A 27,132-nucleotide genomic window follows, 5' to 3' on the forward strand; every position below is an offset into this window, starting at 1 on the left:
CATCATTTGTCTACAGAATCAAAGACTTGCATAGCTATATCTCACTTAGGCCTTCTTTACAATGAGGCATTGAAGGGAGGTGTATCCTGTTCATGCTTCAATGTTGTGCCTTGAATTGTTACTATGCATTCTCCCCTTAGTTAGCAGTTCCCTGCTGCACAGCCAGTTTGTGTGTGAGGTCTCGGAATGTTGATGAGAGCCTGGTCAATTGGTGAGAGTGGGCTGAGCAGCGAGGATGCTGCTCCTGTTGCGGCGTTTCCTGTAATATGTAACTACGTTGAATAAACCTACATCATATAACCTACAAAGGATCTATCTTGAACTACAACACTCAGTCAGATGGATACTGCTCACGACTGCGGTCCTCTAGTAACACATTTAAAATACAGGAATGTGAGTAGAGAACAGACTGGTCGGGGACAAATGTTGCCTGCTGCGCATAAACTAGCAGTTACAGTGGTTATCTAGAGTAGAGGAAAAACAAATCTCTTTACTAAGTCCTGTATCACTAACAATACCCACCAACAGGTATTCTAGAACCTTCCTTTGCTTGATGCCTGCTGGGGCTTTTAGATGTATTCTGACATCATTCAACTGATGGCCCTTTTAATACGGATACTGCTCGATTTACAAACTGCATTTTGTACTACGCAAAGTAGTACTCCAGCACTAGCACTTACTACCAAATGCAATTCACAAACCTATGAGTGTAAATCTCCACCTCTCTCCTATCTCTTCTGTGGGAAGATCCTCACACATGTAAGCATACTACTTATTAGTAATTGTGGGCGGTTCCTTGGGAAGTGGCTGGAAAAAGGGCATATTTACTGCTAAATGGGACGGGGCTGTAGGTGGTTGGTGAGGGGCTTAGGGAGGGACATGTACCCACCCCCAAACGAGGAAGCTTGCCACTATTCACAAACTCACTTCCATAGTTCTGCAACCAAAATGGATGAAAGCAGTAGTAAATGTAGTCCAGCTCAGAGCTGGAGTAATGCCAGCACCACATATGGCCAGCCTCTGGTCCTGCAACACTCTCCCACAGAAAATAATAAAGATAGGGACTTAAAATAAAACCCCATGTGAAATAATGTAGCTTGAATAAGACGATTTAAATTAGTTAAAAATATAAATATATTTTATTTAATGTAAACAAATAATCTTAAAATAAAGTATATTATTTTATTTTAAAATATTATAATAACCTTTGTTAATTTAAAATGTAATGTAATATTTGTTATTAAAATGTTTTAGATGACTTTTAATTAATCCAATACATAACTTTTAATCATTTTTAATACATAATAATGTTTTACTTTAGATGCTTCTTTTTAATTTAAACTTTAAGAAAGCAAATTGAATTTAACATGTTAAAAATAATTAAATTTTAAATTGAACTTTAATTAATACTACAGAAGCATTTTTCTGCTTTAGTCTACATTTAAAATATATAAAATGTAATTACATCAATATTTAACGTAAGAATAATTTGACTAATTTTTTTCAAGATTAATACATGTTTTCCTTTTCTGAATGTACAGAAAAAACATCTCTTACTTATCCTGGCACAACAGTGGGCATGGCATTACAGTGGGCATCACTGCCATTCAGTGGGCATACATAACCTTATGGTGTCAAATATTGTTTTGCTTATCAGCTATTGAAAGTCAGTTGGTTCCTGTAGATTATGGTGTTAGGTGGATATTGGTTAAGTATACTTACCCTCACACTAGGACTGCAAGTGTACCTTGGGCATGGTATCACAAAGATATTCACACGTACCCTCCCCCTTCCCAATAAACCAATAATTGCAACCCTGATTACTGTCTCATATTTCCTTAAGGCAGGAACAATCCTTCATAAATAAGGATCGGTGACTCTTTTTCATGACCTGCAAATGGCATCTTACAAAACAGAGTGCAATTTGATCTTTTTACAGAAGTCTTGCTAACAAATCATAGCATTTTCCACTATGCTACCTAAACAACTCAACAATTGCTTCTATTCAAAGAATTTCCCTCTAGTTGTTTTTCAAAAAATTGAAATATCGCAAATTGAAAACCTACCAGGGGAGAGAATGAATATAAGTGGAGTAGTAGCATTGGACTCTTTATAGACTTCCTTCAAGTTAATTCCACCACTTTGAAGATACTTTGGTCCCATTTTCTCAATAATGAACTCTCTAACAGCACTAGTCAGACATTCAGGCCTAAGGATCTTTATCTGAAAATAAAATTGATAGGAAATTTACATTGCATTAAAAGCTTGTGTACAAAATAAAACAAAGAGCATAATCACTGAAAGGAAAACTGGCAGCACTAATATATAAGTATAACCAGTGGTACACACCATCCATTGCTGAAGAAGACACTTGCTTTGGTGAAATTCAACACCTTTCAGAAGTTCAGGCATGTGAAGTCATTGAACTCATACTTCTCCTATCTTGCCATAGTCCTCTCTAGGGACATCATTAGTTTTTCTATGCCTAATAATTTGCAGATAAGGCATAGATAGTTCAGTTATTTTTTATTTTTACCTTTCAACAGAAGTCTGGGAGGGCCTCACTTGCAGCACATACAGCCAAATCATGTTTTATCCCTTTCACTACTGCTAAACCATCTCTCATATTTGGTCAGATGCCTACTAGCTGGAGGTTTAACCAATGGGCGTAATACTCACGTCTGATCTGGTAGTAATGGTATCTTCATGTATCATAGATATTAAATTTGCTTTTTAGACTTTCAGAGAAAATAATAGTAGGTCCATTAAATAGATATTACAATTGTATATGTTCCTGGGATACTCATTCCCTTCCACAGCTGATGTGAAGGGTGGGTTAACCACCAGTGGAGAGAATGGCGAGGCCCATTTTGCATGCTACCCTGTCCCACATTGCTAGAGTGACCCTTGTTACTGGTGAGGTGTATATACCCTGTCAGGCACACAGTAGTCACAATTGATGACTGTTCACAGCTGTATGGAAGATCCTAGGTTGGACAGTATCCCTGCTGGATTTTCAGAAGACAATAGTTGATGATCCTCCTCAAATTAATATTGAACACTTTATCCTGCTTGCATATTGCAAAAGTTCAAGATGGCAGCCACTAGCTGGAAGAAATTGAGTTAGTGCTATAGACTTTTGTTCCCTTGCACTCTATCCGAATTCATATTGTGCATGAGTAATGCTGAAACTGCCCACTTCAACTGATATCTGAGCGGCGAGTAGTGTCAACTCTGCGCGCTCGCTGTGAAGAGGCTTTATTTCACCTTGTTATTCTGATTGTTTGAGATGTGCACACCAACGATCATTCCCCATTTTATAGTACTGTTTGCAATGTTAGAAAACGAGCTTTGAGAAAAACACATTTCCTGAAGACGTTGTTTGTACCAGCAAATTTTCAAGGAAGAGAGACAGTAAGACTACAATACTGAATACTAACCCAAAAAATAACTTATTCTTGTATGTTGAACAGAGAAAGAAACTTGAGACATTGATCATGGGTAAATGGTTGATTTTATTTACAACCTCCTTCAGAATATCCATCGACTGTGTCAACTCAAAGCTGAATGAATATATACATACATGCCATATTAAATTATCATACATTGATATTAAGAGACACACTGGGCCAAAGAGTCCTTAAGAACTTTAAATTAGAAAATTAAATATAGTATTGTTAAATACAAGCATAAGACATATTCTAATAATTGTATAATTTGTTATTTAAGCATTGATGTAACATTCCAGTCTTGCTCATGCACATGCAGATTTATTCTTCAATAGAGAATAGCAGGTGGTGTTCCCACAAAGAAGATTAGTGATTAGGAGGGAGCAACCTGGTCAGCCCAAGGCTCTGAGACAGCCTCTTTTTTTCTCCCATTTCCCCTTCCCCTTGTGGTGCATACCTATAGGAAGAGCAGCCATTTTGTGCATACAGACGTAGGGGTAATTAGGTAGGTGCATCTGCTGCTGTGGTACAGGTTGGTCTTGACACATCCAAGCATATTTCTTCTTCTCTAACCAAGACCAAAGTATCTTCCAGACATGCTTCTGCTACAATCTGATGCACAGAAACACTGTTTTCCATCCTCACCAATTCCACCATGAAACACTTGTAAAGAAAGGTGGTATATAGTATTTTAAGGAGCACTATGCATGTCTTCTCTTGGTTACATTTCTTCCTGGCCCATATAAAATCACTTAGCGACCTCTGAAATTGTTTAACTAGTGGGCTTGGCAGTGGCAAAGGTAGGGCCTGAAACAGGTACAAGGCCTTGTATAGAGCAGACATTTTTACCACTGCTATCCTTCCAAACCACAAGAGACCCCCCCCCCTTATGCCAGCAAGTAGTTTACTTTTCAGCTCCTGTAGGACAGGCTCATAATTAGATGGAATCAATCAAGCCCATTAAAAGGAGTAAAGACTTTTCAGTGCTGAGAGCCCATCTTATCAAAGCTTGTGATATCTGAAAGGTACATTTTACTCCAGAACATGGTTATTGGCTCATCTATTGAGGGGTGGATAGAGCTGAGGAGGCCTATTAACATTGCTTAGAAGTAATCTGCATACATGGTCAAATTATGATTGTCTTTGCCAATCTGCACTCTATTATTAATTGGTTTCTCTTGGAATCTCTTGGCAAAAGGTTCTATTGTGAGGCCCAATAGTAATGGGGATGGCCTTGTCTCATTCCTGTGTAGATATCAACAATAGTCAAGGAAAATCCATTGTCTACTATGGTGGCTGCAGGCCTCTTATGGCTCTCCCATATTCCATTCTCTAAATTTTGCACAACGCCAAATCTCTCTAGTTTCTCTGTGAAGAACTGTGATTCCAATTGTTTAATGCTTTTCTGCAACTAACAAGAACAAGATGGTACCTTTCTGTGTGCTGTGGTTATCATTCAAAACGTGTATGATTTTTGTTTTTGTTGTTACTACAACATCTATTGTAGAAAGAGCTTGACTGCTCTGGCTCAATGAGGTCTGCTAGTAATGGCTCCTTATGCAAAGCTAGTACTCCTGTGAAATTTTGTGTCTATGTTCAGTGAGATGATAGTCTTGTATGAACTATAGAGTGTTGCATCTTTTCTTGATTTGGAGATGATTATTATTTGCGCTTTCCTCAATGGTTTGGTAATGGTCCCAGACTCAACAAGTGAGTTGAACAGACTTGTCATGAAAAGGGCCAACAGCACACAAAAAGTTTTATAGAACAGAAATGTGAACTCGTGTGGGCTTATGGCTTTGCATGTTTTGATCCATGTTATTCCATTTATGACTTCTTGCTCTAAGATCAATGCTTGGTGACATGCCAGAGAGTACAGATTTGGGGTTTCTAGTTACTGTGACATCATATTCGATGCAGGGTTTATGTGACATAGTTCTGGATTTGTTATGCTGAGTACCAGGGTATTATTTACAAAGTCTTGGGTATGTCTTATGGGATGCCAAAAAGTATGTGTAATCAACATCCTCTGAATGTTGTGAGCACAACATGTACATCAGCCCCATGCTATCTAGCCATTCACAACCCTCCTTGGACATTGAGCTTGATTGGCTGCTCTTAACGAGGACCTGCTATCCTGTATGCATTAGCTAGAGTTGTTGTGATTAACTTTTTTTGTCCATATTTAGGGACATCAACATTGCTGACCAAGCTAATCTTCACCACCATGTACAACACTCTCCCAGTGTTGTCCGGGATCACTCTCAAAGTTTTCACTGACACTCCTGTGCTATCATAGTTGCCACACCAAGTGTGTCCTAGTGGGGCTTAAAGACACAAATTGCTTCAGAATCCATTTGAACATCAAGCTGAGACATTCTTTTTCATATTTTGCTGTGTTTTTTTGGATGAGACAAGTGTCACATTTTGGCATTTGTGTGGCACAAGACACATTTTGTGTTACGGAACTGATCATAAGTTTGCTGGAGCATTCACCAGGATATGCATCTGACATTCTTCCCCAACTGTTGGATTAACCTTATCAATAAACAACCCTGGCCACAAAAAAACAACAAAATGTCTAAAGATATAACCAGAAAACAGACAGCATAGCCACATTTCTCTCTGCCATTTGGCCTTATCTTCTCTCAGCCGCACACAGGAAGGAATCTTCTATGAATAATGAGATCCTCAGCTACACCTCTACATCATTCCCCTCCTCTTGAGATTTCTCTTGTGTCCTGCTAAAGATACTAAATCACCTACTTGGGCCCATGTATTTCTACTTGCCCTCCTGCACATCTGATGATGAGCTCTCAGAAGTTTGTGTGAGGGGTGGGTACTTTCACTTCTTTTTTGTTGATAACAGAGCTGGAATACACTGATCTTGTAATGTTTTAGTAGTGTTTACTGGTGACATGTTGAACATTGTAGGAAAGTACCATCTTGCCTGGCATGTTACCCCCATTTTTCACTGTATATATGTTGTTTTAGTTGTATGTGTCACTGGGACTCTGCTAGTCAGGGCCCCAGTGCTCATAAGTGTGCCTGAATGTGTTACCTGTGTTATGACTAACTGTCTCACTGAGGCTCTGCTAATCAGAACCTCAGTGGTTATGCTCTCTCATTTCTTTCAAATTGTCACTAACAGGCTAGTGACCAATTTTACCAATTTACATTGGCTTACTGGAACACCCTTATAATTCCCTAGTATATGGTACTGAGGTACCCAGGGTATTGGGGTTCCAGGAGATCCCTATGGGCTGCAGCATTTCTTTTGCCACCCATAGGGAGCTCTGACAATTCTTACACAGGCCTGCCACTGCAGCCTGAGTGAAATAACGTCCACGTTATTTCACAGCCATTTTACACTGCACTTAAGTAACTTATAAGTCACCTATATGTCTAACCTTTACCTGGTAAAGGTTGGGTGCTAAGTTACTTAGTGTGTGGGCACCCTGGCACTAGCCAAGGTGCCCCCACATTGTTCAGGGCCAATACCCCGGACTTTGTGAGTGCGGGGACACCATTACACGCGTGCACTACATATAGGTCACTACCTATATGTAGCTTCACAATGGTAACTCCGAATATGGCCATGTAATATGTCTATGATCATGGAATTGCCCCCTCTATACCATCCTGGCATAGTTGGCACAATCCCATGATCCCAGTGGTCTGTAGCACAGACCCTGGTACTGCCAAACTGCCTTTCCCGGGGTTTCACTGCAGCTGCTGCTGCTGCCAACCCCTCAGACAGGCATCTGCCCTCCTGGGGTCCAGCCAGGCCTGGCCCAGGATGGCAGAACAAAGGACTTCCTCTGAGAGAGGGTGTTACACCCTCTCCCTTTGGAAAATGGTGTGAAGGCAGGGGAGGAGTAGCTTCCCCCAGCCTCTGGAAATGCTTTCATGGGCACATTTGGTGCCCATTTCTGCATAAGCCAGTCTACACCGGTTCAGGGACCCCTTAACCCTGCTCTGGAGCGAAACTGGACAAAGGAAAGGGGAGTGACCACTCCCCTGACCTGTACCTCCCCTGGGAGGTGCCCAGAGCTCCTCCAGTGTGCTCCAGACCTTTGCCATCTTGGAAACAGAGGTGCTGCTGGCACACTGGACTGCTCTGAGTGGCCAGTGCCATCAGGTGACGTCAGAGACTCCTTCTGATAGGCTCCTTCAGGTGTTGCTAGCCTATCCTCTCCCCTAGGTAGCCAAACCCTCTTTTCTGGCTATTTAGGGTCTCTGTCTCTTGGGATTCATTAGATAACGAATGCAAGAGCTCATCCGAGTTCCTCTGCATCTCTCTCTTCACCTTCTGCCAAGGAATCAACTGCTGACCGCGCTGGAAGCCTGCAAAACTGCAACATAGTAGCAAAGACGACTACTGCAACTCTGTAACGCTGATCCAGCCGCCTTCTCGACTGCTTTCCTGGTGGTGCATGCTGTGGGGGTAATCTGCCTCCTCTCTGCACTAGAAGCTCCGAAGAAATCTCCAGTGGATCGACGGAATCGTCCCCCTGCAACCGCAGGCACCAAAGAACTGCATCACCGGTACCTTGGGTGTCCTCTCAGCACGACGAGCGAGGTCCCTTGAATCCAGCAACTCTGTCCAAGTGACTCCCACAGTCCAGTGGCTCTTCAGTCCAAGTTTGGTGGAGGTAAGTCCTTGCCTCCCCACGCCAGACTGCATTGCTGGGAACCGCGACTTTTGCAGCTACTCCGGCCTCCGTGCACTTCCGGCGGAAATCCTTTGTGCACAGTCCAGCCTGGGTCCACGGCACTCTAACCTGCATTGCACCACCTCCTAAGTTGTTCTCCGGCGACGTGGGACTCCTTTGTGCGACTTCGGGTGAGCACCGTTTCACGCATCCTCGTAGTGCCTGTTTCTGGCACTTCTCCGGGTGCTGCCTGCTGCTGAGAGGGCTCCTTGTCTTGCTCGACGCCCCCCTCTGTCCCCTGACGCAATTTGCGACATCCTGGTCCCTCCTGGGCCACAGCAGCATCCAAAAACACCACCGCACGATTTGCAGCTAGCAAGGCTTGTTGGCGGTCTTTCGGCGGGAAAACACTTCTGCACGACTCTCCACGGCGTGAGGGATCCGTCCTCCAAAGGGGAAGTCTCTAGCCCTTGTCGTTCTTGCAGAAACCTACGCTTCTACTGTCCAGTAGCAGCATCTTTGCACCCACAGCTGGCATTTCCTGGGCATCTGCCCATCTCCGACTTGCTTGTGACTTTTGGACTTGGTCCCCTTGTTCCACAGGTACCCTCGACTGGAAATCCATCGTTGTTGCATTGTTGGTTTGTGTCTTTCCTGCAGAATTCCCCTATCACGACTTCTATGTCCTTTGGGGAACTTTAGTGCACTTTGCACTCACTTTTCAGGGTCTTGGGGTGGGCTATTTTTATAACCCTTACTATTTTCTAATAGTCCCAGCGACCCTCTACAAGGTCACATAGGTTTGGGGTCCATTCGTGGTTCGCATTCCACTTTTGGAGTATATGGTTTGTGTTGCCCCTATCCCTATGTGTCTCCATTGCGTCCTATTGTAACTATACATTGTTTGCACTGTTTTCTAATACTATTACTGCATATTTTGGTATTGTGTACATATATCTTGTGTATATTTGCTATCCTCATACTGAGGGTACTCACTGAGATACTTTTGGCATATTGTCATAAAAATAAAGTACCTTTATTTTTAGTATATCTGTGTATTGTGTTTTCTTATGATATTGTGCATATGACACTAAGTGGTACTGTAGGAGCTTCAGTCGTCTCCTAGTTCAGCCTAAGCTGCTCTGCTAAGCTACCATTATCTATCAGCCTATGCTGCTAGACACCCTATACACTAATAAGGGATAACTGGGCCTGGTGCAAGGTGCAAGTACCCCTAGGTACTCACTACAAGCCAGTCCAGCCTCCTACATTGGTTGTGCAGCGGTGGGATAAGTGCTTTGAGACTACTTAGCACTCGTCATTGTACTTTTCATAAGAGAAAAATATACAAAACAAGTTCAGTGTATGTACACATAACTAAAAAGTTTTGCATTTCCTCTTTTCACTCTTTTCTAAAGTGCTGAAAAGTACTTCTAAACTTTCTAAAAAGTTCTTAAAAGTTTTAAAAGTTTTTTTTTCTGTCTTTCTAAAAGCTCTAAAAACTTTTTTATCACTTTTTCTGTCACTTAAACTCTTTCTAAAATGTCTGGCACAGGCCAAAATGTTGATCTGTCCAAACTTGCATATGACCACCTTAGCTGGAAAGGAGCAAGGAGTCTCTGTGTAGAAAGAGGTTTGAGTGTAGGGAAGAATCCTTCCTTGGAATTATTGCTTAACATGCTTAGAGAACAAGATAAGGCCACAAGGGCCCCATCTGTTGAAAAAGTAGCTAATGGTTCCCAATCTGATCCAGGGATTCCCCTAGAAAAAGATTCAGGAAATAAACTTCCTAGCCTGCCCATTACTAGACAGTCTAGCATAGTTGGTACTGATGTTGAGTCACACCATACAGATAGTGTTGTCTCACATCATAGCAAGAGCATTAATTCTCACCACAGTAGAACTGATGTTTCTGTTAACCAAGCTGTTAGGATGCCTTCTGTAAGGGACAGGTCTCCTTCTGTCCATTCTCACCATACTTCTGTTTCAAGACATGTCCCTCCCACCCACCCTGATGACAGATTGTTAGAAAGGGAGCTCAATAGATTGAGAGTGGAACAAACCAGACTGAAGCTCAAGAAGCAACAGCTGGATTTGGATAGACAGTCCTTAGAAGTAGAGAAGGAGAGACAGAAACTGGGTTTAGAAACCCATGGTGGCAGCAGCAGTATTCCCAATAGTCATCCTGCAAAAGAGCATGATTCGAGGAATCTGCACAAGATAGTTCCCCCTTATAAGGAGGGGGATGACATTAACAAGTGGTTTGCTGCACTTGAGAGGGCCTGTGTTGTACAGGATGTCCCTCAAAGGCAGTGGGCTGCTATCCTATGGCTATCATTTAGTGGAAAAGGTAGGGATAGGCTCCTTACTGTGAAAGAAAGTGATGCCAATAATTTTACAGTTCTTAAGAATGCACTCCTGGATGGTTATGGCTTAACCACTGAACAATACAGGATAAAGTTCAGAGAGACCAAAAAGGAGTCTTCACAAGACTGGGTTGATTTCATTGACCATTCAGTGAAGGCCTTGGAGGGGTGGTTACATGGCAGTAAAGTTACTGATTATGACAGCCTGTATAACTTGATCCTGAGAGAGCATATTCTTAATAATTGTGTGTCTGATTTGTTGCACCAGTACTTAGTGGACTCTGATCTGACCTCTCCCCAAGAATTGGGAAAGAAGGCAGACAAATGGGTCAGAACAAGGGTGAACAGAAAAGTTCATACAGGGGGTGACAAAGATGGCAACAAGAAGAAGGATGGTAAGTCTTCTGACAAGGGTGGGGACAAATCTAAAAATGAGTCTTCATCAGGCCCACAAAAACACTCTGGTGGGGGTGGTGGGCCCAAATCCTCTTCTAATCAAAACAAAGAAAATAAACCATGGTGCTATTTATGTAAAATAAAAGGCCATTGGACAACAGATCCCAGTTGTCCAAAGAAAAGCACCAAGCCTCCTACCACTACAACCCCTACTGCTACACCTAGTGTCCCTACTAATAGCAGTGGTGGTGGGAGCAAACCTACTAATAGCCAATCCAAGGGAGTAGCTGGGCTCACTTTTGGTAACTTAGTTGGGGTTGGTCTGATTAGGGAGACCACAGAGGCTGTGTTAGTCTCTGAGGGGGCTATTGATTTAGCCACCTTGGTTGCTTGTCCCCTTAACATGGATAAGTACAAGCAACTACCCCTAATAAATGGTGTTGAGGTTCAGGCCTACAGGGACACTGGAGCCAGTGTGACTATGGTCATAGAGAAACTGGTCCACCCTGAACAACACCTACTTGGTCACCAGTACCAAGTAACCGATGCTCACAACAACACACTTAGCCACCCCATGGCTGTTGTAAATCTCAACTGGGGGGGGGGGTTACTGGTCCAAAGAAAGTTGTGGTAACCACAGATTTACCTGTAGACTGTCTACTAGGAAATGATTTGGAGACATCAGCTTGGTCAGATGTGGAGTTGGAGGCCCATGCAGCAATGCTGGGCATCCCAGGGCATATTTTTGCTTTAACAAGGGCTCAGGCCAAAAAGCAAAAAGGACAGGGAAGCTTGGATCCGGGAACAATGGACCAAGTGCTCCCTAAAGCTAGGGCTAGTAGAAGTAAAACACTTCCTACTATCCCTCCCTCTACAGTGGATTCTACTTCTGAGGAAGAAGAATTTCCACCCTGTGCAGAACCTACACCAGAGGAGCTGGAAGCAGACACTGCTGAGCTTTTGGGTGAAGGGGAGCCTGCCAGGGAGGAGCTGAGTGTGGCACAGCATACCTGTCCCACACTAGAGGGTCTAAGACAGCAAGCTGTCAAACAGGCTAATGGGGATGTCAGTGACTCTCACAGAGTTTACTGGGAGGACAACCTCTTGTACACTGAAGCAAGGGATCCTAAACCTGGAACTGCCAGGAGGTTAGTGATTCCTCAGGAGTACAGAAAGTTCCTCCTAACTCTAGCCCACGACATTCCCCTAGTTGGACATCTGGGACAAATGAAAACTTGGGACAGGCTTGTTACCTTGTTTCATTGGCCTAGAATGTCTGAGGACACAAAATAGTTTTGTAAGTCCTGTGAAACCTGTCAAGCCAGTGGCAAGACAGGTGGCACCCCAAAGGCACCCCTTATTCCACTGCCTGTGGTTGGGGTTCCCTTTGAAAGGGAAGGGGTTGACATAGTTGGCCCCCTTGACCCTCCTACTGCTTTAGGCAATAGGTTTATCTTAGTGGTAGTGGACCATGCCACAAGATATCCTGAAGCAATTCCTTTAAGGACCACTACAGCACCTGCAGTGGCAAAGGCCCTCATATGAATATTTTCTAGGGTGGGCTTCCCAAAGGAAGTAGTATCAGACAGGGGAAGCAATTTCATGTCTGCTTACTTAAAGGCCATGTGGAAGGAGTGTGGTGTGACTTACAAGTTCACTACACCCTATCATCCACAAACAAATGGACTGGTGGAGAGATTTAACAAAACTCTCAAAGGCATGATTATGGGTCTCCCTGAAAAACTCCGCAGGAGATGGGATATCCTTTTACCATGCCTCCTTTTTGCCTACAGGGAGGTACCCCAGAAAGGAGTGGGCTTCAGCCCCTTTGAACTCCTCTTTGGACACCCTGTGAGGGGTCCACTAACACTTGTCAAGGAGGGTTGGGAACAACCTTTAAAAGCTCCAAAACAAGATATTGTGGATTATGTACTTGGCCTCAGATCAAGGATGGCTGAGTATCAGAAAAAGGCCAGTAAAAACCTTCAGGCCAGCCAAGAGCTCCAAAAGCAATGGCATGATCAGAAGGCTGTTTTGGTTCAGTACCAACCAGGGCAGAAAGTGTGGGTCTTGGAGCCTGTGGCCCCAAGAGCACTCCAAGATAAATGGAGTGGACCCCACATAATTGTTGAAAAGAAGGGTGAAGTCACCTACTTAGTTGACTTAGGCACTGCCAGGAGTCCCCTTAGGGTGCTCCATGTCAATCGCCTGAAACCCTACTATGACAGGGCTGATCTCACCCTGCTCATGGCAACTGATGAGGGAAAGGAAGAAGACAGTGATCCTCTACCTGATCTCTTCTCTTCCACAGAACAAGATGCTCTAGTAGAAGGTGTAGTTTTGGCAGATTGTCTTACTGCTGAGCAGAAAGACCATTGCATAAATCTCCTGGGTCAGTTTTTTTAACTCTTCTCTACTGTGCCAGGTACCACTTCTTGGTGTGAGCACACTATAGATACTGGAGACAGCTTGCCTGTCAAAAGTAAGATCTATAGGCAGCCTGACCATGTCAGGGACTGCATAAAGCAAGAGGTGCAGAAAATGTTAGAACTGGGAGTGGTTGAACACTCTGAAAGTCCATGGGCCTCTCCTGTGGTACTTGTACCAAAACCTCATTCCAAGGATGGAAAGAAGGAAATGCGGTTTTGTGTAGATTATAGAGGTCTCAACCAGGTAACCAAAACTGATGCTCACCCTATACCCAGGGCAGATGAGCTCATAGATACACTGGCATCTGCCAAGTATCTAAGCACTTTTGATTTGACTGCAGGGTATTGGCAGATCAAATTATCAGAAGATGCTAAACCTAAAACTGCATTTTCAACCATTGGAGGACATTACCAATTCACAGTAATGCCTTTTGGATTGAAAAATGCACCTGCCACTTTTCAGAGGTTGGTGAACACAGTCCTGCAAGGGCTGGAAGCTTTTAGTGCAGCATATTTGGACGATATAGCTGTCTTTAGCTCCAGTTGGGATGATCACCTGGTCCACCTATGGAAAGTTTTAGAGGCCCTGCAAAAGGCAGGCCTCACTATCAAGGCTTCAAAGTGCCAGATAGGGCAGGGGAAGGTGGTTTATCTGGGACACCTTGTTGGTGGGGAACAGATTGCACCACTTCAGGGGAAAATCCAAACTATTGTTGATTGGGTTCCCCCTACTACTCAGACTCAGGTGAGAGCCTTCCTAGGCCTAACTGGGTATTACAGGAGGTTCATTAAGAACTATGGCTCCATTGCAGCCCCTCTTAATGACCTCACATCCAAAAAGATGCCGAAAAAGGTATTGTGGACAGCTAGCTGTCAGAAAGCTTTTGAGGAGCTGAAGCAGGCCATGTGCTCTGCACCTGTCCTGAAAAGCCCTTGTTACTCTAAAAAATTCTATGTCCAAACTGATGCATCTAAATTAGGAGTAGGGGCAGTCCTATCACAACTTAATTCTGAGGGCCAGGATCAACCTGTTGCTTTTATTAGTAGGAGGTTGACCCCTAGAGAAAAGCGTTGGTCTGCCATTGAGAGGGAGGCCTTTGCTGTGGTCTGGGCACTGAAGAAGTTGAGGCCATACCTGTTTGGCACTCACTTCATTGTTCAGACAGACCACAAACCTCTACTTTGGCTAAAACAAATGAAAGTTGAAAATCCTAAATTGTTGAGGTGGTCCATATCCCTACAGGGAATGGACTATACAGTGGAACATAGACCTGGGAGTAGCCACTCCAATGCAGATGGACTCTCCAGATATTTCCACTTAGACAATGAAGACTCATCAGGTCATGGCTAGTCTTATTGTCCTTCGTTTTGGGGGGGGGGGGGGAGGGGGGGTTGTGTAGGAAAGTACCATCTTGCCTGGCATGTTACCCCCATTTTTCACTGTATATATGTTGTTTTAGTTGTATGTGTCACTGGTACCCTGCTAGTCAGGGCCCCAGTGCTCATAAGTGTGCCTGAATGTGTTACCTGTGTTATGACTAACTGTCTCACTGAGGCTCTGCTAATCAGAACCTCAGTGGTTATGCTCTCTCATTTCTTTCAAATTGTCACTAACAGGCTAGTGACCAATTTTACCAATTTACATTGGCTTACTGGAACACCCTTATAATTCCCTAGTATATGGTACTGAGGTACCCAGGGTATTGGGGTTCCAGGAGATCCCTATGGGCTGCAGCATTTCTTTTGCCACCCATAGGGAGCTCTGACAATTCTTACACAGGCCTGCCGCTGCAGCCTGAGTGAAATAACGTCCACGTTATTTCACAGCCATTTTACACTGCACTTAAGTAACTTATAAGTCACCTATATGTCTAACCTTTACCTGGTAAAGGTTGGGTGCTAAGTTACTTAGTGTGTGGGCACCCTGGCACTAGCCAAGGTGCCCCCACATTGTTCAGGGCCAATTCCCCGGACTTTGTGAGTGCGGGGACACTATTACACGCGTGCACTACATATAGGTCACTACCTATATGTAGCTTCACAATGGTAACTCCGAATATGGCCATGTAATATGTCTATGATCATGGAATTGCCCCCTCTATACCATCCTGGCATAGTTGGCACAATCCCATGATCCCAGTGGTCTGTAGCACAGACCCTGGTACTGCCAAACTGCCTTTCCCGGGGTTTCACTGCAGCTGCTGCTGCTGCCAACCCCTCAGACAGGCATCTGCCCTCCTGGGGTCCATCCAGGCCTGGCCCAGGATGGCAGAACAAAGGACTTCCTCTGAGAGAGGGTGTTACACCCTCTCCCTTTGGAAAATGGTGTGAAGGCAGGGGAGGAGTAGCCTCCCCCAGCCTCTGGAAATGCTTTCATGGGCACATTTGGTGCCCATTTCTGCATAAGCCAGTCTACACCGGTTCAGGGACCCCTTAGCCCTGTTCTGGCGCGAAACTGGACAAAGGAAAGGGGAGTGACCACTCCCCTGACCTGTACCTCCCCTGGGAGGTGCCCAGAGCTCCTCCAGTGTGCTCCAGACCTCTGCCATCTTGGAAACAGAGGTGCTGCTGGCACACTGGACTGCTCTGAGTGGCCAGTGCCATCAGGTGACGTCAGAGACTCCTTCTGATAGGCTCCTTCAGGTGTTGCTAGCCTATCCTCTCCCCTAGGTAGCCAAACCCTCTTTTCTGGCTATTTAGGGTCTCTGTCTCTTGGGATTCCTTAGATAACGAATGCAAGAGCTCATCCGAGTTCCTCTGCATCTCTCTCTTCACCTTCTGCCAAGGAATCGACTGCTGACCGCGCTGGAAGCCTGCAAAACTGCAACATAGTAGCAAAGACGACTACTGCAATTCTGTAACGCTGATCCAGCCGCCTTCTCGACTGCTTTCCTGGTGGTGCATGCTGTGGGGGTAGTCTGCCTCCTCTCTGCACTAGAAGCTCCGAAGAAATCTCCCGTGGGTCGACGGAATCGTCCCCCTGCAACCGCAGGCACCAAAGAACTGCATCACCGGTACCTTGGGTCTCCTCTCAGAACGACGAGCGAGGTCCCTTGAATCCAGCAACTCTGTCCAAGTGACTCCCACAGTCCAGTGACTCTTCAGTCCAAGTTTGGTGGAGGTAAGTCCTTGCCTCCCCACGCCAGACTGCATTGCTGGGAACCGCGACTTTTGCAGCTACTCCGGCCTCCGTGCACTTCCGGCGCAAATCCTTTGTGCACAGTCCAGCCTGGGTCCACGGCACTCTAACCTGCATTGCACGACCTCCTAAGTTGTTCTCCGGCGACGTGGGACTCCTTTGTGCGACTTCGGGTGAGCACCGTTTCACGCATCCTCGTAGTGCCTGTTTCTGGCACTTCTCCGGGTGCTGCCTGCTGCTGAGAGGGCTCTTTGTCTTGCTCGAGGCCCCCCTCTGTCCCCTGATGCAATTTGCGACATCCTGGTCCCTCCTGGGCCACAGCAGCATCCAAAAACACCAACCGCACGATTTGCAGCTAGCAAGGCTTGTTGGCGGTCTTTCGGCGGGAAAACACTTCTGCACGACTCTCTACAGCGTGTGGGATCCGTCCTCCAAAGGGGAAGTCTCTAGCCCTTGTCGTTCTTGCAGAAACCTACGCTTCTACTGTCCAGTAGCAGCATCTTTGCACCCACAGCTGGCATTTCCTGGGCATCTGCCCATCTCCGACTTGCTTGTGACTTTTGGACTTTGTCCCCTTGTTCCACAGGTACCCTCGACTGGAAATCCATCGTTGTTGCATTGTTGGTTTGTGTCTTTCCTGCAGAATTCCCCTATCACGACTTCTATGTCCTTTGGGGAACTTTAGTGCACTTTGCACTCACTTTTCAGGGTCTTGGGGTGGGCTATTTTTATAACCCTTACTATTTTCTAATAGTCCCAGCGACCCTCTACAAGGTCACATAGGTTTGGGGTCCATTCGTGGTTCGCATTCCACTTTTGGAGTATATGGTTTGTGTTGCCCCTATCCCTATGTGTCTCCATTGCATCCTATTGTAACTATACATTGTTTGCACAGTTTTCTAATACTATTACTGCATATTTTGGTATTGTGTACATATATCTTGTGTATATTTGCTATCCTCATACTGAGGGTACTCACTGAGATACTTTTGGCATATTGTCATAAAAATAAAGTACCTTTATTTTTAGTATATCTGTGTATTGTGTTTTCTTATGATATTGTGCATATGACACTAAGTGGTACTGTAGGAGCTTCACTCGTCTCCTAGTTCAGCCTAAGCTGCACTGCTAAGCTACCATTATCTTTCAGCCTATGCTGCTAGACACCCTATACACTAATAAGGGATAACTGGGACTGGTGCAAGGTGCAAGTACCCCTAGGTACTCACTACAAGCCAGTCCAGCCTCCTACAAACATTCTGGGAAGAGGATTCGAGGGTGGACGGTGGGGATGGCAGAGAGAGAGCAGGGAGCATACAAGGTGGTTGTTAAGCTGCTCAATTAATGCAATAAATACTTGGAAGAATTTACCCTGCATTGTGTGATTCCTCAGACTTGGGAAGTGCAACATTTTTGTCAATTTGTATGGGGCATGAAATTTGTTCTAAGAACTGACCACAAACCGTTAGTCAATATGTTGGCTGCGGGTGTTGGAAGAATGTTAACGGCTCATTTGGCAAGGTTAGCTGCAATACTACAGGAATACCCTTGTGCAGTGGAGTATGTTCTGGGTCGAGTCACTGAGCATGTTGTTTGCACATCTCTGTTTCCGACTTTGGAAGAAGTGAAATTTGATGATGAAGATGAATGTGATGTAGCTTATACCCTGGATGATGTCAATGTGGGAAGTGTTGATGAAAATTTGACGAAAACCATATCTGAGAAGAAATGGAATGAAGCCATGCTCAGTGACTATGAGTTGAGGGACGTTCAAACTTGCATGAGTAAAGGGTAGCAAGAAAAAAGGAAGCTGAGTGGTGAAGTAGCATAATTTCATAAAGTAGGAGCAGATTTAGGCCCACATTATGACATTGGTGGTATAAACCTCCTACCGACGCAGTGACGGCAGCCAAAAGACTGTCACCGCGGCTACCAACTGTCCACCAGATTATGACCATAGCCGGACTTCTGCCATAAGAAGGGCAGAAATCCAGCTGTGGCCATATTGGTGGATGGTGGTAAGGTGGTGCTGCTACCACCAGCACTGTCACGCCAGTAGACCCTCGCCAGCCGTATCATGACCTGTGATATGGCATGGCGGTGTTCTGCAGGCGGGCGCTGCTGGTGGTAGCAGCGCCCCGTCCCGTTCCCTGACGGAAGACCAGCTGGATGAAGGTATGTTGGGCTTCCGAGCGGGGTGGGGAGTGTTTTGTGTGTGTGTGTGTGTGTGGGGTTGTGTGCATGAATGTGTGTGTGTGCGTGTATGCGTCTGTGTGTGTAGTGTTGTTTGCGTGGGTGTATGCATGTGTGTGAATGCGTGTAAGAATGGTAATGTGAGTGCATGCCTGCATGTCAGTGTGAATGTGTGTACGAATGTGTGCAAGCACGAATGGATGTATGCGTGTATGCCAGTGTGAGTGAGTGGGTGTATGCGTGGTGCATGTTTGTGGGTGTGTGCGTGTATGGGGCGGTTGGGAATCGGAAGGGGGGAGCGTGGATGGAGTGGGGTGGGGGGCGTCTGGTGAGTGTTTGTGGGGGGTGGGTGAGTCTCCTATCAGTGACAGGGAAGGAATTGCCTGTCACTGGTAGGGCCTACTAACGCCACAAAAACCATGGTGGTAGGCTGGCTCAAAATGCTGCCAGCAATACCATAGCGGGCACCGGGCTGGAGATTGATATCTCTGGCCCGGCGGCTGCTACCGCCATGGCAGTAGGAATGGTAAGTTGGCGGGTTGGCTACAGCCAACCCGCCAATGTCGTAATGTGACGGTATGTACCGGCAGCCTGTTGGCGGTACTACCGCCACCTTAACACCTACCGCCGGGGTCATAATGACCCTCTTAATTAATTCTGATGGAATAGTTATCAGAGGTGACAAAATTGTACCACCACAAAACTTAAGAAAATCCCTTTTCAGGTTGGCACATGAAGGTCACATGAGAATGTCTGCCATGAAGAGGAGACTACACTGGTGGACTGGAATTGAAAGGATGGTTGATAATTGGGTGAGAGAATGCATACCTTATGCAAGTAGTGATAAATCAGCTAAAGCATTAAGAGTGAATGTGAGTCCTATTGAATACACTCAGGGACCTTGGCGGAAGTTGGGAGTTGATATATTGGGTCTGTTTTGGATGTTACCTAGCAAGGAAATGTATTCCAGAGTCATAGTAGATTACTTTACTAAATGGACAGAGTTGAAGATGGTAGATAAAGTTATGTCCACTGAAGTTATAGAATTTCAGGATGACATATTTTGTCGTGAAGGGATACCTGAGGAGCTTATATCAGATAACGGACCTCAATTTTTTAAGCAAAGAAATTGATACATTTTTTAAGAGATGTATGAAGGAAAGTAGCACCTTTCTGACATCGTTACCCCCACTTTTTTACTAGTGTCAGTGTGTTTAGACTATAGTACACAGGGATCCTGCTAACCAGGACCCTAGTGTCAGTGTTCTCTCCCCTAAATTAAGATGGTGAGTAACTATAACACCCCATAATTGGCATACTGGTGCACCCATGTAAGCTCCTAGTATATGGCACTTTTGTACCCAAGGCATGGGTACACCAAGGGTCCCCCGTGGGTTGCAGCATGTACTGAGACACCCATAGGGGCCCATGCAAACTGTGACTACAGGCCTGCCATTGCAGCCTGTGTGAAATGGTGCATGCACCTTTCACCTCAGATATAAGGTTTGCCTTCTATCATGGTCACTGCACTTTGACCCTATAAGTCACCCCTATGGAAGGCCCTACAGCCCAAGGGCAGGGTGCATGGTTCTCAGTGTGAGGGCACCCCTGTATGAGCGGTGGTGCCCATACAACCCCCAGACTTCATTTTCTGGACTTTGTAAGAGTGGGGAAGCCATCTTAAGGTATTTAGTGGACACTGGGCAACATGAGATGTCCAACTACATAATGGTTTCACCAAACCTAGGCATGTTTGGTATCAAACATGTTGGAATATTTCAATTGCACTGATTCCAGTGCTACTTGCAGGATACTTTGTACTCTGGGGGTTCCCTAGGAGATTCCCCCATATCTGCTGGACAGCCTTGCAGGGTCTGCATGCGAGCCTGTGCTGCTGCCCACGCCAGACACTGTTCTGCCCTCCTGCTGTTGAGCTTAACTCGGGCAGGGGAAGGCATGACAAAGGATTTCCTGTGAAAGAGATGTGTGACCACCTCTCCCTTAAAACTAGGTGTCAATGGGCTGGGGTAGGGGTGCCTCTGAGGGCCACCAGATTGCTTTGAAGGTCACATTTGGTGCCCTCCTTGCATAAACCAGTTTTCTCCAGTACAGGAGCCCCCAGCTCCTGCTCTGGTGCAAAACCACACAAAGGACAGGGAAGTGACCACCACCCTGTCCCGTTCCACCCCTAGGGAGGTGCACAGGTGGCCACTTGATTCTGCCATCTTGGAAACAAGATGAACAGAGGCCCCTGGGAGCATCTGACTGGTTAGTCCAGCTGGGTGATGTCTCTGAGCCCCCCCTCCCAACCCTCCCAAAAGGTGGGTCACTGCAGTTAGTGTCCAACCCCCTTGGTTACTTAAGGGCTCCTCTGAAGGTGGGACCCTATATTCATCTACAAGACTTCAGGAACCATCTGCAAGTCTCCTCTGCAAGACACTTCTGCAACATGGACACCGGAACCGCTGCTGTTCTTTGCTGGAACCAAGACTGTAACCAGTAGGAGGGCTCCTATTGCAACTTTGTTTCCAAGTTCTGCAAGACTTCTGCAACAGCTACAGCTTCTGCTACAGCCAACCTGCCAATGTCGTAATGTGACGGTATGTACCGGCAGCCTGTTGGCGGTACTACCGCCACCTTAACACCTACCGCCGGGGTCATAATGACCCTCTTAATTAATTCTGATGGAATAGTTATCAGAGGTGACAAAATTGTACCACCACAAAACTTAAGAAAATCCCTTTTCAGGTTGGCACATGAAGGTCACATGAGACTGTCTGCCATGAAGAGGAGACTACACTGGTGGACTGGAATTGAAAGGATGGTTGATAATTGGGTGAGAGAATGCATACCTTATGAAAGTAGTGATAAATCAGCTACAGCATTAAGAGTGAATGTGAGTCCTATTGAATACACTCAGGGACCTTGGCGGAAGTTGGGAGTTGATATATTGGGTCTGTTTTGGATGTTACCTAGCAAGGAAATGTATTCCAGAGTCATAGTAGATTACTTTACTAAATGGACAGAGTTGAAGATGGTAGATAAAGTTATGTCCACTGAAGTTATAGAATTTCAGGATGACATATTTTGTCGTGAAGGGATACCTGAGGAGCTTATATCAGATAACGGACCTCAATTTTTTAAGCAAAGAAATTGATACATTTTTTAAGAGATGTATGTAGGAAAGTAGCACCTTTCTGACATCGTTACCCCCACTTTTTTACTAGTGTCAGTGTGTTTAGACTATAGTACACAGGGATCCTGCTAACCAGGACCCTAGTGTCAGTGTTCTCTCCCCTAAATTAAGATGGTGAGTAACTATAACACCCCATAATTGGCATACTGGTGCACCCATGTAAGCTCCTAGTATATGGCACTTTTGTACCCAAGGCATGGGTACACCAAGGGTCCCCCGTGGGTTGCAGCATGTACTGAGACACCCATAGGGGCCCATGCAAACTGTGACTACAGGCCTGCCATTGCAGCCTGTGTGAAATGGTGCATGCACCTTTCACCTCAGATATAAGGTTTGCCTTCTATCATGGTCACTGCACTTTGACCCTATAAATCACCCCTATGGAAGGCCCTACAGCCCAAGGGCAGGGTGCATGGTTCTCAGTGTGAGGGCACCCCTGTATGAGCGGTGGTGCCCATACAACCCCCAGACTTCATTTTCTGGACTTTGTAAGAGTGGGGAAGCCATCTTAAGGTATTTAGTGGACACTGGTCAACATGAGATGTCCAACTACATAATGGTTTCACCAAACCTAGGCATGTTTGGTATCAAACATGTTGGAATATTTCAATTGCACTGATTTCAGTGCTACTTGCAGGATACTATGTACTCTGGGGGTTCCCTAGGGGATTCCCCCATATCTGCTGTACAGCCTTGCAGGGTCTGCATGCGAGCCTGTGCTGCTGCCCACGCCAGACACTGTTCTGCCCTCCTGCTGTTGAGCTTAACTCGGGCAGGGGAAGGCATGACAAAGGATTTCCTGTGAAAGAGATGTGTGACCACCTCTCCCTTAAAACTAGGTGTCAATGGGCTGGGGTAGGGGTGCCTCTGAGGGCCACCAGATTGCTTTGAAGGTCACATTTGGTGCCCTCCTTGCATAAACCAGTTTTCTCCAGTACAGGAACCCCCAGCTCCTGCTCTGGTGCAAAACCACACAAAGGACAGGGAAGTGACCACCACCCTGTCAAGTTCCACCCCTAGGGAGGTGCACAGGTGGCCACTTGATTCTGCCATCTTGGAAACAAGATGAACAGAGGCCCCTGGGAGCATCTGACTGGTTAGTCCAGCTGGGTGATGTCTCTGAGCCCCCCCTCCCAACCCTCCCAAAAGGTGGGTCACTGCAGTTAGTGTCCAACCCCCTTGGTTACTTAAGGGCTCATCTGAAGGTGGGACCCTATATTCATCTACAAGACTTCAGGAACCATCTGCAAGTCTCCTCTGCAAGACACTTCTGCAACATGGACACCGCAACCGCTGCTGTTCTTTGCTGGAACCAAGACTGTAACCAGTAGGAGGGCTCCTATTGCAACTTTGTTTCCAAGTTCTGCAAGACTTCTGCAACCCCTGTGACCATGCTTCTTCCAGAGTTACAGGGACTGTGCCTGCACTTAGGAAAGCAAGAGGGAATCTCCCTTGGAGTGAAGGAATCACTCCCCAGCATCCGCAGGCACCGTAATGACTATGAACAGCTTGTGGATCCTGCTGTCCCACAGACTCTTCAAGGCTCTACAACACAGGTGGTGGTTATGTGGCTCTCCAGAGGTCTGACCTATCTTCTTTGCACCTGAGAAGTCTGTGTTCCCTTGCTGGTGCTGTTTGGCTGGAACCACTGTGCACCGCATCTGTTTATCACTGCCAAGCCTTGTTGGGTCCTCAGTCCAAAGACCTCCTAGCTCCAAGGAGCCCCAGCCTCCAGCATTCTGCTGCTTGAAGAATTACATCCTCCCCGGAACTCCCGCGACATGGCCATCTCCTTTTGCTGTGCTGCTGCGGCCTACCTGCGACTCCCTGCGCCTGCTGCCAGAGGGTCCTGCTGGGGCTCTCCTACTTGCTGAATGCTGACCCTGACCTACCTGCAAAGGTTGGGTCCCCACAAATACTGCAAACTTCATGCAATGCTTCCCTGCATTTGCCAAGGCTTGTTGGTAGTCCCACTGACCTCCCTGCAATTTGATGACCAGTATCGGACAGCTTGTAGATTACTCCAGGGGTCTTCCTGTATTGCCTGGACTCCACAGCTAAACTTATTTGATTACCGTCCAACAGAAAGGCATCTCCAAGAAGGGTGGGCATTACCTTCCTGCATTGCTTGGGCACCTCTGGGTCATCTGAACTCTGTCTCCTCGCTCCTTAGATCTGCTTCTTCAGGAATCCATGCCTGGGTTCAACCGGCCTGGTCCACAGGTCACAACAGCAGGTGGAAAGTATCCAACCTCGCTTGTCCCAACAGGTTTTCTCAGGGTCCTTTGAGAAGGGTCCTAGACCTCAAAAACTCCAACTGCAACTTCCCCATGTTATCCGATGGGCAATGACCTTGGGTTACAATTCTGCACACAGTCTCCTGGAAAATCCTATCTACTTACCTTGGGTGTTCCTGTACTTCCCCAGTCCTAAGGGTCCTTGGGTGGTAGTTTGAGTTGGGAGTGATTCCTGCATTCCATTTCCTTAGTATATGGTTTGGCCCCTCCATAGGTTCACTTGTTATTATATGCCTGTACACACATTTTTCTAAGTATATTTTTCATAGATCATATCTCCAGTTTGGAGATATACCAAGATTAGTTTTAGTGTAGGCGTGTTACAATAAATATAGACTATTTTGGTGTTTTTTTGTTCCTGTGTGTACATCACTGATTGACTTGTGTGGTATTTGTAACTGCTTTACACCCTCTTTTATAAGCCCTATCTGCTCTCCGCAGCTACCCCTCAGAGAGCTCTGGTTATCTAGAGCCTCCTACACTATCACTAAGGGTTGTCTGGCTCAGTACAGGGTGCCTCACCTATAGGTGAAGACCATATACTGAGCCAGCCTCTTACAATGTGGAGTTGCACATAAGAGAGTGTCAAAATATAACCCTCAAGCTAATGGCCAGGTGGAATGCTTTGTTACGATGGTCAAAGAATTGATCCAGTTGGCCATTAAAAAATGGTTTGCCTTGGAGAAAAGCTTTAAGAGCTACTTTAGGGACTTATTGAATCTCACCTTATTCAGTTACAGGTTTGTCCCTGTTCGAAATGTTATGACGTAGGAAGCCAGGGTTTGAAATTGATTCCATGGTGGTTGAGAGGTTGAAAATGCTAATGATGTTGAGATAGATTTTTCTAAAATCAGAGAGCAAGTAGAAAGATATCAGAAGAAGATATGTGAATGAAGTCCCACAATATCATCAGCAGGGTCGAAGTTGAAGGTTGTTGATTTCGTAAGAGTGAGGATGGGTGGTATGTCTAATAGGAAAATGGCCAGATAGTCAGATCCTGTAGAAATAGTGGAAATGTTCAGCATAGCTGTAGGAGTGAAAGGAGGTTAGATATGGAATTTCAGGGGAATTTCTGTATGCAAGGGTGCATCGATGAAGAGACAGGGATTGATGGATGGAGGTGATGAAGGGTCTTATTTTGATGTGTACACTGATTCTGACAGTGCCAATAGCAATAGGAACATTTAAAGAAAAAACACAATTTGCATGAATTTGGAGTAGGCACGGGAAGAAGAGTTCATAGAATGATTGGTGGAAATGAGGATGAATTTGGAGATGTAGGTGGTGAGACTACAAAAGTAAATGGAACAGAGCACAGAATGACTGTAAATAATGAGAAGGGTGTTTCCCTACGTCACTATGACAGTGCAATAGATAAAGGATAAAAAACGGAGATCCGTAAGAGTATACAAGCAAAGAACCTTCCAATGAAATTGAGAAATTTCATCCATTACTGATTCTGTACTATGCATATGGGAAAAGTTGTTTTGTAATATTATCTGTATTATGGATTGAGTTTTTGTGTTTATATTTTATTTCGTTTTATTGTTGATTCATTATTCAAAGGGAAGATGTTTAGTGTTTTACTAGTGTTTCTTGGGTGACGTTCAACATTCTGGAATGGAGGTGAATGAGGATTAAAGGGTGGACGGTTGGGATGGCAGAGAGAGAGAGAGCAGGGAGCATACAAGGTGGTTGTTACGCTGCTAAATCATGTAATAAATACTTGGAAGAATTTACCCCGCGTTGTGTGATTCCTCACACAAGTCTGTTGTGGAGTCCCCAGGCAAAGATTTGTTCCTTTTTTCTACCTTGGTTTCACTTCCTTCCAAAAGGAGTTCCACTTTTACAGGATTTCTTTGTACTGATCAGATTCTAGGGTACAGCCAACCTCCTCAGGAAGGCTGAGGGCATTCTTGACTTTCCTCAATGATTTCCCAAGTATTCTTTTCTCTTGCCATTCAAACAGCAGACAGAATGGGTGGCCCCACTGATATAGCACCTGCAACACACAAAGGTGTTTTAGTGGTCTGATTTCCCTATGCCTCTTGTGAGTTGGGTGAGTAGGTACGAATATGAATGGACACTGTATCCCTAAAATGTTGCTAGTGCTTTGGTGTGGGCAAACATCACTTTCTCCTTTTCTTTGTAGAAGAGGACTTTTGTGAGAATGTCTGGGTGTGTTTCCACCGTAGGTCCACAATCAGGACTGTTACTAATAGCAGCTCGCCTACATACCCTGACCATCAACGCCCCTTGGCAGGCCTCTCATATGAATGTTATTTCTCTGTAATCTGTTTTCTAAGTTTTCCATCTTGAGTTGTAGTTATATATTTTGTTCTCATAGCTTTTGTATCACACCCCGCCCCCCCCCCCACAAGTGATCCTCCTCCTCTGAAATGGCCTCTACTTTTTTTCAAGATTGTCCCTCTGGGAGCTTGGCAAGATCATCTCACTGTTTAACTCCTTGAAGCCTACTTTGAAGTCATTTCTAGTAGTTCCCATTTCTGTTTTTATCTTCTTGAAAAATTGTTGGGGCATAGCTGGGATAACACCAAACCTCGTTGCCTCTATTACTTATTTCTCTGGTGATTATTTGGTTCATGTGAGCTTGTTCAGGTCCTTGCATTTTTTTATTTGCTGATTAATAAGTTCTTTCACCCATGGTTCTGTTGCTTGCCATTTGTGTGACGTCGTAGGGTGCTTAGGGTAGAAACAACTGCCTGTCCATCACTTACTTTAGTCCTGTTTACAGCTATAGCACTGACAGTATTTCAGTTGTGGATCTACTTTAAAGCCTGTCGTAGCCACTTTTCTGAGGCAATCATATCCTGCAGAGCAGTTACACCATTCAAAGAAGAGTGGTGTGAGAACTGATTCCCAACCGCCTTTCTGTTGTCCGTCTTTTATGACCTCATCCAGCTGCAACTGGTGGTTGCCACTGGATTATCCTCTGTATAGTTTCTACAGGGTAGGGAGTAGTGCTACACCCCACTGCTGCAGGGGGCCATT

General features: G+C 45.4%; 1 protein-coding gene across 1 annotated transcript in view; it reads right to left on the bottom strand.

Moving 5' to 3' along the window:
* DNAH14 (dynein axonemal heavy chain 14) overlaps nt 1-27,132 on the bottom strand; it is a 923,784-nt gene that overhangs the window by 117,173 nt on the left and 779,479 nt on the right. Inside the window, exon 74 of the mRNA XM_069236199.1 lies at nt 2,067-2,223. Coding sequence (XP_069092300.1) covers nt 2,067-2,223 — 157 coding nt within the window. The remainder of the gene's footprint in view (nt 1-2,066; nt 2,224-27,132) is intronic.

Source organism: Pleurodeles waltl, chromosome 5 (genome assembly GCF_031143425.1).
Source record: "Pleurodeles waltl isolate 20211129_DDA chromosome 5, aPleWal1.hap1.20221129, whole genome shotgun sequence".
Lineage (NCBI taxonomy): Eukaryota > Metazoa > Chordata > Amphibia > Caudata > Salamandridae > Pleurodeles > Pleurodeles waltl.